Source organism: Platichthys flesus, chromosome 10, assembly GCF_949316205.1.
Source record: "Platichthys flesus chromosome 10, fPlaFle2.1, whole genome shotgun sequence".
NCBI lineage: Eukaryota > Metazoa > Chordata > Actinopteri > Pleuronectiformes > Pleuronectidae > Platichthys > Platichthys flesus.
Genome location: NC_084954.1, coordinates 9,253,870 through 9,270,988, shown reverse-complemented (window position 1 = coordinate 9,270,988; position 17,119 = coordinate 9,253,870). Strand labels below are relative to the sequence as shown.

The window sequence follows — 17,119 nt, the reverse complement described above, 5'->3', positions numbered from 1 at the left end:
AGTGTTTGTCAGCGATAAGACCTGTATGAGGAAGAGGAGGAGGATGAAGACGAGAAAGTGGCCAGACAGAGAGTGACGGACAGAGGGAGAGAAGCCCCACTGATCACATCTGCCCGGAGAAGGATTGATCCTGTGGCCTGGTCGACTCTGGGATCTGCACGCACACACCTAAGCAGTGAATCAGCCTGTGAGATTTCAGACGTTATTAATATTTAAAAGGAGCTTTACAGGGCAGTGCACGAGGAAAACTGAATATGAGCTCTTCTTTCAAAGTGTTTACATGACGCCTCCCCTCATGAATTAAGCCTGTGAATCAGACACCAGGGGTATGGAGAGGCAGAAAGATTCATCTCCATCGTGCTGTCCAGTCTCGCACATGCTCATTAGCTCGCCGGATGAGCGTGGAGTCCACCATGCAGACATGAACAAGACGGATCCTTCCCATGGGGGGTGTTTATTCCTTTTGCTCCCCCCCCCCTCTCATTGCCGGTCCTAACAATTTTCCCTATGAGGCTGTAACAGTGGAATATGACAGAGAGCATAGCAGAGGAGTGCAAAGACAAACAAAGACGTCCTGACCGAGCTTTACAAACTCGGTGCACTGGGACGCACAACCCAACTCTGATCAGTGGGATTTCTGACACAAAGTGCGCGGCCTCCTCATTCGGCTGGTTTGTTCAGATAAGGCAGCGCGGTGATGTCGTTAAGTGGCAGTTGTCGCCTCAAGTCTCTTCTGTTTTTCACTTGTAAGGGAAAAAACAGATAAACAAGTGGTGCAGTCTGTGGCCCCCTCCTCATACTCCTCCTCCTCCTCCTCATCCTCCTCCTCCTCTTCTCCGCTCTGGTCTCTTATTCCCTCTCTCTGCAGCTGACTGCTCCTAAATCTCGGCTCTGGTCGGAGCTAGACAGCTCTCTCTACCAGGTGACACAACATCCCACTTCCCTCCCTCCATCCATCCATCTCGACGCGGCCCACACACTCTCTCTCCTTCCCTTCATATCTCTCCGTGCCGATTTCATCTTGGTCCGGCCGTCTGTCTCTGAGCTCGGGCACAACCCATCTGCCTGTTTGCCTCTTTATTTAGCATCTTCTCTCTCTCTCTCTCTCTCTCTCTCTCTCTCTCTCTCTCTCTCTCTCTCTCTCTCTCTCTCTCTCTCTCTCTCTCTCTCTCTCTCTCTCTCTCTCTCTCTCTCTCTCTCTCTCTCTCTCTCTCTCTCTCTCTCTCTCCACACACACAAGCATTTCAAGCTGCCTTTCCTCTTCCATAATTGTCTATTTCTTCCTTCCTCAGTCTCAGCCATTCCTCTACTTTTCTCAATCTCCTTTTTTCCCCTCTGTCAACAGAACGCTATCGGCGTGTGTTGTGTTGCTTTTGTTGCACAGCTCACCGCAATACAAAAGCCTTTGTTGGCCTGCCACCACTGTGATGTGGTGAGACGGAGATGCACAAGGACAAACTTGAGCTCCGTGGATCCAGCTTTCAGAAAGTCCCTGTTCACTCTGAGATAACGCCTCAACCTGAAGGCTGGAGGAGCTGGTGGGGTGGGAGCCAGACACACGGGTGAACCCTGGTCCGCTCGGCCCCCTGTGCCACACCACGTGGCGGTACAAACCCTGGGTATAAATTGTCACACGTCCTTGCAAGGCTTGGCGTTTCCATCAGGGAAACGGGCCTGCATGCGCTTCTCAGAAGGAGTTATTGCTGGTAGGGGGCAGAGGCAGCTGTTGTGAGGGTTTGAGCTAATAACCCCGGAGCTGAGCGAGTGCCCACGAGCGGCGCATCGCCGAGGGTTGACCCCCGGAGTCCAGTTGCAATGGAGAGTGCCCTATTTCATATATGTAAGGACTCAGGCAGGTGGGCAGGAATACTTCATGCTCTGTGCCTGATTATGGGTTCATAGTGATAACATGTAATTTAAAAAAAGCCAAATCCAGCAGCGAGTGTTAGAAAACAAACAAATTTAAATATACACCCAGGAGCAGTGAGATGTACCAGAAGTCGTATATTGAAGTTGTTATTCCCTTAATCTCCTCAGTGCGTTCGTGGGCTGAAGAAAATTAACAAAAAAAAGCATAGAGATTTCAAAATGGCTGAATAACATGTTAGATCAATACCATCGCCCCCGCATGCCATCACGCAGATCTTCCACAATAGAAAGGGAGCACGAATAAAATAAAACTCAAATGCTCTCAACTGAAAATAATAATGCAGCTTTATCTGCGACAGATAGTATCTGCTGTGGGGAAGTAGAGCATGATGCTAGAACCTGTGTTCTATGACTGGAGGAAATAAACCGAATGGGAAGCAATTTATTTCCCTGTGTACGTTGGGGGCCCCCCCCCCCCCGCAGCCAGGAAATGATCAATTGCTCATTATGACTAAGGAAAAAGAGGTCACGATACGATGAGGAGGACGGTTTCTTCTCATGGGTTAAATTTGTTTTTTGGTGTCGGAGAGGCGGACGAGACATGGGAGAAATGTAAGTAATGTCATGCTTGGTCGTCCCGGGCCTGTAGGTCTGGACCAGTCATGCCTCGATGCCTTTGATAGACCAGATAACCTCTTTGGCTGCATCCATTCCTGTTCATTTCCCAGTTCACTCCATTACCTGCATGAGCAATTACAGCTCGGTGCTGTTGTTTGGTATCATTTGTGTATGCATGCGTCTGTGTGCTCAGGCCTGTGCGTGTCTGCATGTGTGTGTGTTTGCCTGTGTGTGTGTGTGTATGTGTGTGTGTGTGTGTGTATGAGCAGCTCTTCATTTGAGACCATATAAGCAAATGTTGCTTTGCAGACAGCCACCTCTCTTAATGAGCTTCTGCGGTTTCCTGAAGAAGTCGAAACGGACGCCGCTTAACTCTTAATGGTCATTAGCTCCTGGGATGTGACCTAATTGAGCCAAAAGCAAAGCAATCCGATCGCTGGGCCCTCGGAAGTGTGAAGAAGTGAACAGTTGTATGGCACTGGGTGCTAGCTTGAAGCAAAAAGGTATGAGCTAATTTTCTTATGAGCTCTGATCTTACAAAGCACTTTTGAACCAGTCTACTCTACCACCTTTTGTGGGAACGCTCGGTTGCTGTGGACATTCTCCAGAGTTTCTCCTACTAGCTCCCGAGTAAGAACGAAGCATAGATAATGGCAGAGTGAACAAATCCAGCCGGAGATTATCCGGAGCATTCACCCGTGAGCGCAGTGGATGCAAACCTGAAAGAACCCGAAAAGAAAACAAATATCTCAGGATGAAAAAGACATCAAACACGTAGAAGACACCGACAAACAAAGATGTCAACTTGGAAAGGCAACAAGATGTGAGAGCTGTTGGTGATTTGAGCCGAGGACGGTGTTGACGTGTTCTAAACAATAACTTTTTATCTCCACAGTGGAATGCATACCGCACCACAATCCCCTGGAGTTCACGTGGCAAAATGGCTTCTGAAAAAAACGACACTGCTCACCACCTCATCCAGTTTCTCTCCGGTTGTCCTCTCCATCTGTAAACTCTCCGTCCGCTCCCCGACTGCTGCGCCTGTGGCTCAGTGAGATTGGACAGGTGAGGCCGGGGGGGGCCGGGCGTCACTGATACAGTTTGACAGAACCGCAGGCGGTGCAGAGTTCGATCTGCTCATCGAGCGAGGACAGAGGTGAAGCCGAGCCCCCGACTCTCCTGCTGCCATATTTGTTTTGTTATGCAGCCGTGATTATTAAAGGTGGAAATGTGTTCCCGTGTCGAAACGGGGAGCCGCTCACGCACTCCTCCTTTTACTGCACGGACCCGGCAGCCCCGGCGACAAAGAGAGAAAGCTCGGCCGCGCTCAGTGGCGTGGAACACCTATTCAGACACGTTCTTTTCAAGATGCCGGGGTTGAAATATGAGCATTATGAACCTGTCTCCTGGTTAAGAACAGATTCCTCTGCAGGCCTGCAAAGTTGCTTTTACCGGAGACATGACTTACAATAAGAGACGGCACCGGTGTCCTTGTGAGTGTCAGGAATCAATTACACTATGTTTCCCCTGTGGGTCGCAGGATTGGATGTGTGTGTGTGTGTGTGTGTGTGTGTGTGTGTGTGTGTGTGTGTATGTGTGTGTGAGTTGGGGGGGGGGGGGTTCTCAGGGGGGGGGGGGAGTGGGCGGTGAAGCTGCTCAAACTTCCTTTGTGTCTTGGAAGGAAGTTTCCAGTTTCCACAGTGGCGTTTATGCAGCAGCCGGATGAACGGGGGAGAGCACCTTCCATCTGCACAGTGCGAACAACACAGGAGTTGGTTAAAGATGCCGGCAAAGTTACTGGCTGCTCCGGATAAACAAGGAGCCCACGCACGTTGTCATTCAGCGACACTCGTCAATGAGCCTGCGGGTGTGCGCCGAGATCACCGTGGGGTGCTGGAGTTCAAAGGGGGGGGGGGGGGGGGGAACCAAACGTGTGTGCGTACAGAGTGTGTGTTTGTCTGGAGGAATGCTGTCGGCCGTCATTCCTGAGCCGTCGTTCTCGGCGTGTTTCGACAGGCTCTGTCTCCAGCTGGGCCAGTGACAGAATGGGTACAGTGGTACAATGCGATACAAAACACCGGCGCGGGCTGTGAATAGAGGCGTTTGTGAGAGCAGGACAAAACCCAGCGCTGGTGTTCAATAGGCCGTTACGAAGGGACACGGGGAAGAAAGACCTGCGAGCGCTGAAATCCTCCTCTGTTCCACCGCTTAAAGCCGCGTTAGCAACTTTTCAATAAAAAGCTCTGTGGTGCGGTGACAAGGACTTGGTTTATCACACAGGAGCGCAACTTATTTAATATTCATATTTCAATATACATGATATGTGATGGGATGTCAGTGACCCTGTCTTGAGCAGCACTCGCACCCTGCAGACTCAGATCGGAGGCTGTGAATCAACAGAAAAGATGCTGCAGCAGCGGTTTGAGAAGCTGTTGACACCTTTTCTGCCCTGAAGCCTCGTCACCTCGCCGAGGAATCGACTGCAGCGGATGTGAGTCTGAGCTGCGGACACAACCGCTGCTCACTGCAAACTGGTAACAGTCAGTTGCTTCACGCGTATGACCGTCCCTGCCTTGAAACGCGGATCACATGACCACCCACTTGAATAACAGCTTGTTCCCTAAGCATGTAAGCAGTTGTTAGGAAAGACAGTGGCGGGCCAGTAAACGCTGGTAATTGATTATCCACGTTGTGTTCTACACTGGTAGCAGAGGGGTCATGTGATCAGAGCCTGAGGGAATCAGTGAAGGACCCAATCAGGAAGCGGGGGGTGTGACGTCATCGTTTCCAAACGAGACGCCGATTCTGGGTTTTCAAACTAAAATCAATGAAGTGATAAAAAGAGTTATTCAACAGGATGATTTATTTCAATAAGGAGAACATCTTTCTTGAAATCAAACTTTTTACTGTTATAATGATGATTACAGGAGGAGTGGAAAACAGAGCGGAGGAAGAAGAGTTGGTTCGTAGTCCCATTCAGACCGGCTGACATCTGTTATGAGGGAACTGATCCATTTTTATAACAATAATAACTTTATTTGTATAGCACTTATCTAAACAAGGTTACAAAGTGCTTCACACCAGAAAAAACCATGGCAAAACAAAGGTATGAAACCAGTGTATGAAACTGGGCTGATGGTTCGCTGATTGGTCTGAACGGTGCCAAAGAGTCTGTTTAACGTGCCCCCCCCCCCCCCCCCCCCCGGCCTTCATCTGACCATGCACGACTCGTAGGTGGGCACCATGTACTTGATGTTGATGAAGGCGTCCTCTCCTCCGTAGCGCTCGAACACCTCCAGGGTCTCCTGGATCAGGTCCCCGATGTTCTCTCTCTTCTGCTGGCTGTAGTCGATACCGTCTCCGGAGTTGACTGTTGGGACACAGAAACAGAGAGAGAGACAGGGGGGGGGGGGATGAGAAAAGTAATAAAGGATATTTTTTTTTTATCTCCGTCTAGGTCATCGCTGATAGTGAGGTTGAAGTCGGGGCTCACAAAGCACCACCTGTGGCCACGCCGCATTGCTCCGCTGCAGAGAGCGAGCGGGCGAGTGCCGTCCTTCCATGTGACTTCAAACCCAATGGACGGATTTGATTGAATTTGCTCCTCCTATGCTCAGTTGGGACCGAACGGCAGAAGAGTTTTTTAACTGTTCAGCTCGAGGTTTAATGAGGCAGCCTGCAGAGAGGAGAGGTGCGTAAAGGACAGACGAGTTAGTGACGGCTCCGCTGTTGCACAACTCTGCAATGGTGCGCACGAGGCATGAGCAGTGACCTGGAGGCACGCTCCACAGGTAGCAATGAATGCATGTGTGTGTGTGTGTGTGTGTGTGAATTTGCACTATAGAATCAAAATCTAAGACAACAAAGATTTCCAGTTTTCTGTGGCTTTTGCAGTTGACGTGATTGTACGTGTCACACACCTGTGGCAGGTCGCAATAAAGAAGGAAAGCTGCAGAACCGCCCCCTCCCTCCCTTGAGCACACAGACCAACACAGACATACCTACACACACTCACACACAGAGCAACACATGCAGACATCGAGGTAAAACCCACAAAATTGCACAGCACAGCTCTAGCGTGCTGGGGGAACTTGTTATCGAAAAAACATTCCTGAGGTGTCCAGCCTCTACTCTGCTACTTTCCTCCCCCGTTTCACCAGCAGGCACACACACACAAGCATACGCACACACACACACACACATGCACACACACACACACACACCAATACATACAGGCACATATACGCACACAGATCGTGACTTAATCAGCTCACAGCAAACTGCCAATTTCATGCCACTGCACTGGGGCCTCAAAACACTTTTCAGAGAGAGGTAACTATGGAGAGGGATACACACACATACACAAACACACACAGACACACAAAAAACACAATAAAAAGTAAAATGGTAAAACTAAAATATCCTGAGGGGTTCTGGCTTCACAATAAAACAAAGAATACATTAATTATCTATTTAAATGAGCAAACGAGAGATGAGAGGAGGGGAGAGGAGAGGAGAGGAGGGGAGAGGAGAGGAGAGGAGAGGAGAGAGTGTTAGCTGCAATGGGAGAAATCCCGAGCAGCACTTCCGGGGGGTCCCACACTGAAGACCCCCCCTATTTTCTCTCCCTGCCTTTGCATCCATCCATGGCCTCCTCATTAAAACACAAAGACAGCCAGTCCCATAAAGTGGGCTGTTGAGCAGTAACACGTCTATGATCTCAGTCTGCCGCGCTCGCTTTCTCCTCGGGATTCACTCTCCTGTTTTGCATAAGAGCGGGGGGGGGGGGGATTCTCCAGCCACGCTTTGACCGCTGCTTAGCCTGGATGCGGCGCTACTTTGAATGGCCCTGTCTTTATATAGCACCCCTATTTACAGTTTTCCTCTCAGAGAAACATCAACAATAACTGCACACGCGGAGGAATGCAGCTTTTAAGGAAAAAGAAGCTCTTGCTCATATATCTAAACTTGGGCTGTGTTTTATTCTTGGCGGCCCACAACACAGGAATCTGCACCCTACTAGTTAGCAAAATCTTAAATAGCATCTAAAAATGCATCCGTCAGTGCACGAAAGAAAAAAAAAAAAAAACGGAGAGGAATGAGAACAATGGTATGCTGTGATTTGAGTGAGCTGGAGGAATGGGGCAAAGAACAAGAATAAGGTGACAGGAGTCCGCTGGGTCACTGTTACAATCTGTTTCTGCTTTTGCGTGTTTGTGTGTGTGTGTGTGTGTGTGTGTGCGTGTCTGTGTGTGTGTGTGTGCATCTCGGGTGTGGGTTAAAATGCCGAGCCCATGGAGAGCCACCCCCTGTTCGTGGAAATGAGCAGCCAAAGCCAGCCCAGAGGGGGCGCTTGGCCTTCAGACGGCCAGCACGGGGAGCCAGGGAAGAGGTGCGGCTCGGGAAGCAAGAAAGCTCAGACCCGTTTACCAGGGGCCCAGAGGGGGGAGGTCCTGCTGTTGCTCTACCAGCCCTCTACAAAGTGCATTTCTATTCATGAGCTGCTGGGAGGACAGTAGCATCCAACAAGGAAGAGGCCAGAGGAATTTGCAACGATTCTCAATATTTAAACAGCAGCAATGGGAGAAGTGGGTTTAGGAGGGGTGGAGGGAAAGGAAAGCGAGGGGAGGGAAGGGGGTTAAAAGCTGCCTCTGCAAATGTCCTTCAGCAAAATAACTTCTCTTTCTCGCTTCTTCTCTCCCCCCTCCCTCGCTTTCTTTTCTTCTACTCCCGGCTTTCAGCAATATCCGAAACGCCGGGCCGAAGCAAAGAAAGAGAGAGAGGGCGGAGAAAAAAAAGAAAAAAATCTTTAAAAACAATCATAATAAAATTCCCGCTTTGTGAACAGAGGGAAAAGGGCCCTGGCAGGAGCTGGCTGTGTGGAGGAAGAGGAAGAGGTCGATAAAGATTGAGACAGAGGGGATGAAGGGGAGGGTCCGCCGCACAGGGACATTTGCAACAGACAGGGTGGAGCCATGTGTCCTCGCTGTAGTCTCATGGGCCCCTGTGTGGAAATGTAGAAATTCACGTTGCAGTGATACAGCCCGCGTCAACTGTGATTGGTCAACTAATAGCATGTTTCATCCTTATCTCCACGCTCGGACCAGCACAGGGAACACACCCTTCTACCTCCCTAAATACCTAACCTGAATACCCAGCTACAGTGTGTGTCTGTCAGGCAACATGGGCTGTACCTCTCTCAGGCTCGGCTGTGATTTCTGGCAGCCCACACCCGGCCCACACAACAACAGCTGCAGCCGTCCTCCTCCTCCTCCTCCTCCTCCTCCTCCTCCTCCTCCTCCTTCTCCTCCTCCTCCTCCTCCTCCTCCTCCTCCACCCTGCTCTTTCTCCATCCCTTATTCCCCACGGTCCTAAACAACCTGTCTTCCCACATCAAGCTCAAGACAAACAGTCACAGATGCGGGCAGGACACAGAGTTTCCTCCAAACTAGTTCCACTTATTTATAGAGAGACACTACATTTGAGGGTTTGATTCATAAACTGGGTCAGATGATTATCAGTCCTTCTCGAATCGTAACAAAGCAGCACTGTTATACCCCTTCTTAGGACTTGTGACTTATGCATCATGTGTATGTTATATGGCCTAATCTCCCCTCCTGCCAGGAACTGGCTGACACACACACACACCGCAACAGCTTAAGGAAGTTTAGCTCCAAATTCCAGAGCTGATTTAACAAATTATGAAACCACCCACCATTGTTTCTAGTCAACTTAGCCCTGATTGTGAAAGCAGTCTAGAGAGGGAGAGCCCCTTCTCCGATCCTATATCCACCACATGCAGAAGAGGATCAATGAATGAGGGACCTGTTTTTCTTTCCTTCTTTCTCGTCAAGGGTTTTGGCCTCGCTCAAAAAGGGGAAATGGAGGAATGCAGGTTATGAGAGCGATGGAACAGCTTGAGTTCCAGGAATACTTTGTGCAGACATCGACTGTGGCTGCACAGCTGAGGGTGTTACCCGAGTGCATGTGTCATTACAACTTACTGATCCACACGCTGACGGATGAGTGGAGACGGGCGGAAAAAATACGATTATATTCTTATTCTTGACGCGGATTCTTGTAGAGTGGTTTGAAATGAAATTTGATCTATATTAAATACGTTGTCTTCACATATACAGTATGTGCATATGTCAGGACAGGCAGAGGGAGAGGTGGTAGTCGTGGTTGTGTGTTTGTGTGAGACAGAGTGTGTGGAGGTGTGAGGAGGTGGAGGAGACCTCTGGAGGAGACCTGTGCTTAACAGCAGGGCTCTAATTAAAAGGGCCTCACAGTTGGGTGCAGGCAGACCTCTCATAAAGAGACTCACACTCCGGCAGAGCGGTGGGAGAGACCAGGTGTGTGTGTGGATCTGTATGTGTGTGTTTGCCTAATGACAGGCCTTTGTGAAGGGAAGGCAGGAAGACAGAATGAAATAAAGTATCCTAATGGTGTTTGTGTGTGTGTTTGTGTGTGTCTGTTTTGTGTAAAGAAATAATTACTGCAAAGCCGTTTTCAGACATGATCTACGGGTAAAATCCGGACAATTGGCCACAGCCGTTTCCCAGAGTTTGCCTTTCACACATGCACAATACAGCAGGAGGTTCTCAGTCTGCACACACAAGTTCACAACAGCAACAAATCCTTTGCATTATTCAGGCGTGAGGTGGAGCAGCAGACAGAGACAGCGCCGTATTAACTCTGCTGCGTAGATCACGTGGTCTTCTTTACAGCACCCCAACACCGACGTCAGCTCTAATCACCACTAACTCTCTTGAGATCTTCCTCGGTGTCTTCCACGTGTGTGACGCCGTTTGTCTTTCTGACGACGACAGACATTTTTCTTGTCTGTCGCGTGTTAGGAAGCGTCATCAACCTCTGCACCCGTCGCAGGGAATCCAGCGAGGGACCCCCTGCTGTGTTGCCACATCGACTTCTCCTGGATTTCTACAGACATTATACAGGCGGATAAAGTCCTTAGAAACTGAGGAGAGTCTCACTCGTACATTTGCGATCACGCTTGCACCTCCTCCAGAGAAAGTGCAGAGGAGTCCAGTGCATGTCTGAAAGCAGCTTAAGTGATTTGTGGGTTCTCTGCATACGTGTGCACAGACACGTGGAGAGATCACACACTACAAACGCAAGCAAGTAATAGCATGTGACAAGGACAGTCAGGGCTACAAATTAGAAATGGATACGGGGGAGGAGTATTAAAATATATGAACAATATTTAGGTTCTTTATTGATGTAAAAAAAATATGGACACAAGATCTAGGAAAACAAAATACATATAAAATATCCATAAGAAATACATTCTAAATGCAATAAGAATCTGTGTCGTATTGTTGTATTTGATCTTTAAGTTTATATTTCAAGCTTATCATTCGTTTCCAGAGCAGAATCTGCCATTACCTTCACCATCACTACGTCATAGCCGATGTCGTAACTTTAGCACAGTCTAGGCAACTTGCTAACAATGCTACTTTTGAGACTCATTCTACATCAACGCAAACAAGCGCTCCTTTATGGTAGAGCTTTAATCCGGCTTTGTGTGAAGAAATGGCAGCCGAGTGGATCACGTTGGAGTCGCAGCTTATAAATGTTTACAGAAATGACTGCTGGTAGAGAAGAGAGAGGACGTGGATGGTGATGCGATGGCGAGTGTGAAGAAGGGTTTGATTCCTGTGCCACTGAGAGACATGGAGGACACATGTTACCAAGTTGGCCAATCGCAGTTGTGGCAGTTACTGCGATGTGTAGTTACATCAGAAAACAGCGAGGTTTCACAGCTTTGCCCCCCCCCCCACTGTCGTTTCAATGGTGTCAATTCAACACAGAAGTATAAATTGGCCTTAAGGCCTTTGCCCCTTAACACCTAATGGATAAGCCAGAGGCTGAAGAACGGCACAGCTGAGGCTCACGTACACAATCACACTGACACAAACATACACGCACGCACACCCACAACCTTTGTGTGTAATCAATAACAGCATTTCAGCTCAAAACAGCTACCCACAATAAGAGCTGCAATTTCAGTCCCATCATCACACACACACACACACACACACACACACACACAATGCAGTAATCCACAGGAGGTTGAGAGCAGAGAAGTAAAACAATAGGCTTATTGCCAGCAGTAGTTTATTAAACTCCCAACCCCTACACCAGCCATCATCCGACTGCTCATGCTTACTGAAGTCTGACCTTTGCTTTAGGTCAGTGATCTCATTTTCCATGTGCTCGTCCAGCCCAGCACTGCTCAGTCCAAAGGCTCGCCCCAGCCCGGTGCCATTTCAACCCGGGGAAAGTTGGACATCAGCAAAGCAAGTGAGCCAGGTAACGAAAACCTATCAAGGTCAGATTGCACAGCAGAAGTAGAACTGGAGGAATGTGCAGACAAGGTTGAAACAAAGACGTAACCTACCGAGGATCCTCCCGAGCTGAATGGGAGCTAAAGCTGTTAGATTCCTATCGATCAGGCTCCCACTGGCTTACTAGTCTACATCTGTGTGTACCTATACAGGAATTGAATTCCAATTCCACACTTCCGCCAAAATTGTGCTGTGTGTTGGGCTAATCTTTCCTCAGAAATGCCCTGTGAGGAGGGATTCAGAGCCGCGCTGAGGCCAGGTGGGAGACACACTCTTCCACACATCACAAACCCTCCTCTTGCTCATTTCTTTTTTTAATTAACCACCTAGCCCTTGCCATGACCGAGAGCAATATCAGTTTGCACCATTTAGTCATGGTATTAATGCACAAAGAGAGCTCATCTGAGATGATGGATCAATGCCATTTTCCAAGCTGTTACCATGTCCATTATTGTTTCAATTACCACCACTCAGATGGTGGTTGTACCAGTCCCATCTCATCCAATTGCAGCTTTATACATGTACTGGATCTGTGGCTCTGATTCACTGTGCTTGTTATAGGTCGAACGAAAAGAGTCACCTCATGTTATATTCACAGGTGCATCACAGTAACGGCTACTTTTTAAATTAATTTCAAATCAAACTGCTCATTTTTCAGTGTGTACAGGTGCATGTGTGTCGGGTGTAGGAGGCGACAAATGTTCTCTGCAGCAGCTTTTCATCTGGGCCATAAAATGCACACGGTGCTTCTTCTCCCAGCTTCTGACTGACAGAGGGCTGTGCATTACCCAGCAGTACCTACAGACCGGCTCCATAATGATATAATATTCTCCATACTCTGGAGAAGCGTTTGAAGGTAAAATAAATAAATACAGAGGTTCAACCTGAAATCTTTGGGGCTCTCATGGAGGAAACCTGACCTAAGTGCTACAAAAGTGACTGAATATAAAGATGGCCGACGTGTCTGCACGTCCTCCCACTGTTCAGAAATTAAGCCAAAGTTGCTCAGTAATGAACGCTGCCATCTTGTGCCACTGACGTCTTTTAGAGCAACAGTCAGGTCAGTATTGATCGGGGATAGAGCCACGGTGTCAATACATGTGCTCGACCAATTGCAAGTCAGTCTCAGCTGTCAATCATGGCGTTTCACCTCTTGTTTATAGCACCACATAACTTATTTAAACCAAGTTTACAAGAAGACTTAGCACTTTGAAATAAATCATTCTGATAAGAATGACTTCAAATGACAGAATTTATCCTTGAGAAAAATGTATAACGTTAACTGTGACTCTTTAGTTTAGTTTGTGTCCCATTTACTAACATGGAGATGGCAGGGTTTGTGACCTATACTGTAGCCAGCCACTAGGCGGCTATAAATACTTTTTGTCTTCACGTATGGGGATCTCTCTTGTCATCCATCTTTATAAACAGCCTATGAGCTGCAATGGTGCTGACAACTCCTACCATTAATACAGTTTTTGTGGGATTTAAATTAAACTCAATTTTACCAGAATTCCCGTCTCACCACAGCATCGAGGCGAGAGCCATTTGTGTCATTGAGACGTTCAAAAGAAAAAATGTTGAAAGATATACTGAAGTGAATTAAAGATAATGAATCAAAGCTGTTAATCGTGCAGTGGACCACAGAGGACCTAGCCTTTCCACACTCCGCCCGCCTGTGTGTCTCCATGGGCTCGGAGCGGCGCGTCAGTGCTGTCAGGTGCGAGTCAATGTCGTCAGATGCGATCTCATTACGCCAGCTTACCTCAAGGTTAGCAGTGGGCTGCCGGGTAGGCACAAAATCGATCTGCACCAGGGACAGGAGTTAAAGGCCACTGTGTTGTGCAGTGTGCACACCCGGCCACAAGCCAGCCACTCACTGCACTTCCATGTGTGCACAGACCTCTGAGAGCACCCTATAGAGTGTGAAGCCATCTGCATGTTAATATTTTACTCGCCTCCATATCTGCACAACATGAAAAAAGCTTTCCCTCATTTTTTTGCTTCATGCAGATAATGGAAAGCATCTTATCCTCTTCAGGGAATATATTCACTCCCATCACTCAAAAGCCGGCCCGAAAAAAAAAACCTCTAGAAAGATATCACTTCATACATTATCTCTTCCAATTCCAGCCTGACGTAACCTGCAGCCCACAGGTTACATCAGGCAGAAACACCCCCAAGACCTCTCGTAACGATGCAGGCTCTTGTTATATAAAGGGAACAATGTTTCCTCAGAGCTGACAGCCACCACAGCGACTGTCTTCTAATGTCAAACATGTCTGACAGGATTCCAATAAGCATTGACAAGTTCTTTGGAACCTTCATGCGTGTGTACGTTCATCTGGAAACGTGTCGCAACAAGGGTCCTGCGTCAGATCTCGGAATATAGAGAGATGTCAAATTAACGGCTGTCGCGAGCAATAAATAAAGAGCAGGGGGATATTTTCATTTCATTCTGCGGGGTGGCTTGCAACCTTCAGTAACATCAGCTAATAGTGATGAAATTAATATTCATAGGCTTGTGTGGCGTACCTTTGCTCTGGAAGCAGGTGTCTGTACGTGGGTGATAGCGGTGGCTTGCTCAGGCTGCCCGCCGGCCCTTCGTCTCACTTTCACACCTTAATGGCTACACAGAGCATATGTTTAAGTTAAGCACAGAAACTGCCCAACATCTTTTTTAAAATTTTTTCTTTATTGTTGTTGTTTTTTGAGATTTACTTTCAATGAGAAATGGAAGCTTTTGAATAAAACATTACAGCACAGCTTGGGCTCAGCGTAGCTATTCTGTTTCATTAACACCTCCTCAGCGCAAGTGTGGGTGCACAGAGAGTATCCTCATACTCACATAATCGCTTAAACATGGCGAGTAAACAGATTAATGGAATAGCGGGTCCTGCGGAGACGTCTTACAGGTGCAACAAAAGAAGGGCAGGGGAATTGAGAGAGTTTGCTAACGGAGGGGATTTCCTGGTGCTGATTGTGATGAATTAAATCAGATCTGCTCTGTTTTGATCTCTCGAGTGCAAAATGAAAATAAAATGCTTAGTCCAAATTAAGCCGTGCCTTTAATTTAATTTGAGATCCAGTAATTCGGGTCTATTACTTAAACTGTGCTTTCTCTGATGTCGACCTTAATTCCGCTATCATGGTGAGTTTATTTACATGACAGCTGCAATTAACGGGGACTTCAGTGAGAGACGAAGGCTGGGCTGGTGTCAGCACCATGAAAGCTCTTAAGTCACCCATTTACGACAAAGACACCCTGACCACCAGCAAATACATCGCAATTACGGCAGGAAGCTTCAATCAATCAAAATAAAAGCTGACTCCAGTTGTTTCCCTTTGCCACTTGAAAGCAGTTGGTAGTTGTAGTCATAAGCTCTGGGAAAGTGTCACAGTGTTTGGATCCTGGAAGACGGTCACCTGTCCAAGCTGTTTGAAATCAGACTCTATCTCTTTTCATGCTATTGTGGGTTTGGACATGTCTGAACATTTTATACTTGCTGTTTTTTGTTTGCTGTCTTTTTTTCACCTTATTCGTTTGTATTTTCCTTTTTTCTGTAAATAAAAAATACTTCTCAGAAAAAAGATATGACAAATGGTTTGCTGCGTAGCTATGGAGAGAAGGAGATAGGAAAAGGACAAAGCAGAGTTCAGATGTTCCCATTAAGCCGAGGGTGTTACAAAACAAATCGGAGGCAGGCCCAGTCTGGCATCTGACAAATATAAAGATATTAGTAAAACGCTGCTGAAGGTGAAATGAGCTGGACAACAAAATGGAGGAATGGAATCAGAGGAATCGCTTCGGTAAAGACAGGACACGTCCAGAAAATCATGTTGGGATTCAGGAGGAAAAACTGACATGGAAAGAAAGAAAGAGGGACAGACAAGTGACAGAGAAAGACAGACGGAGAGAGAGAGAGAGGAGGTCGTGTGTCATAGTAAATTCAAAGAGCGATTCCATTTTGTCCTCTTCACTCATCACACGGGAAACTTTTGAAGAGTCCTGCTAATTTAAGTTAGTGACAAATCAAAGTCTATCGATGATATTAGCCTGAGGCACCACGAGTCTCCTCAGTGCATGATTTTTGCAAGTCATTGGAAGAACGTGGTTGTAGTTTAAACTTCAAAGGAATAAAGGTGGGAATTAGCTCCACACACACACACACAGACACACACACTCGCACACACACAAACATACACATACACACATACACATACACACACACACACACACTGCATTATCTCCTCTCATTAAAATCAGTGTCATTACTACTCTGAGACACACACACACACACACCTGACCACACACAAAGTCACAAAGACACGGACACGGACACACACACACTCACACACATAAAGGCGAGCACGCCCATGCACAGTGATGGGCTATAAAATCACTTTAGTCTTCATAACCACTTTAGCCTTGGAAGCTGCCATCACTGGAAGGACACACACACACACACACACACACACACACTCATTGAGTCACGTACAGTAACGAACGGTGAGCGGTCCAGCCCTTCCATTAGCCTAATGAAGTGGCTCCTAAGATGGATGACATGACATCACCTCTACTACCAATCACAATATCACCCCTAAAAAACCTTCCACTAAAAGCCCCACCCGTCTCCCGCTTCACCCCCCCCCCCCCCACCCACCCCCACCCCCCATTGCTTACTGCACCAAATGGACGGTGAGTGTTCCAGGGCCCATTCGGCCCCCTCGAAACACTTTTATTGGCCCCGTTATTTATCTCTATAATGCAGTTTGCTGGAGTGGATGCCTATGGATGCGGAGGGCTAGTAAATCAGGGCAGGATGGGTGGGCTGGGCAGCAGTGTGATTAAAAGAACTTTGGTTCAACACTGACAATGGCACCAAGCAGACAGTATGAAATCTGTCTGCATTCAGAGCAGGGGAAGAGGCTGCGGGATATCTGAGGACACCGGCTTCTGAGGTTCAGGGACAAAGGGGGGGGAGCATATGCAAGCAAGCATGCTGATAGATGCTAATCAATCAATCAATCAAATATTATTTGTATAGCCCATATTCACAAATCACAATTTGTCTCATAAGGCTAATGTATGACTGTCACATGACAGGTGTTTCGCAATTATGCGATATGAGACTTGTCAGGCTTGATGTGATGGTGAACAAAATTCAGATAAAACTTAATTTAGATAAGTGTTCCTCCCTTTTTTTTCGGTTTTCTTAATGCGCTTGAAAAACTGCCGATATCCGTCACTATAGCTGCTT

At 47.5% G+C, this 17,119-nt stretch overlaps 1 protein-coding gene across 1 annotated transcript in view; it reads right to left on the bottom strand.

Annotated features, from left to right (window-relative positions):
- Positions 1 to 5,686: 5,686 nt before the first annotated feature.
- pacrg (PARK2 co-regulated) overlaps positions 5,687 to 17,119 on the bottom strand; it is a 129,174-nt gene continuing 117,741 nt past the window's right edge. Inside the window, exon 5 of the mRNA XM_062397773.1 lies at positions 5,687 to 5,857. Within this exon, the coding sequence (XP_062253757.1) occupies positions 5,697 to 5,857 (161 nt within the window). The 3' untranslated portion in view covers positions 5,687 to 5,696. The remainder of the gene's footprint in view (positions 5,858 to 17,119) is intronic.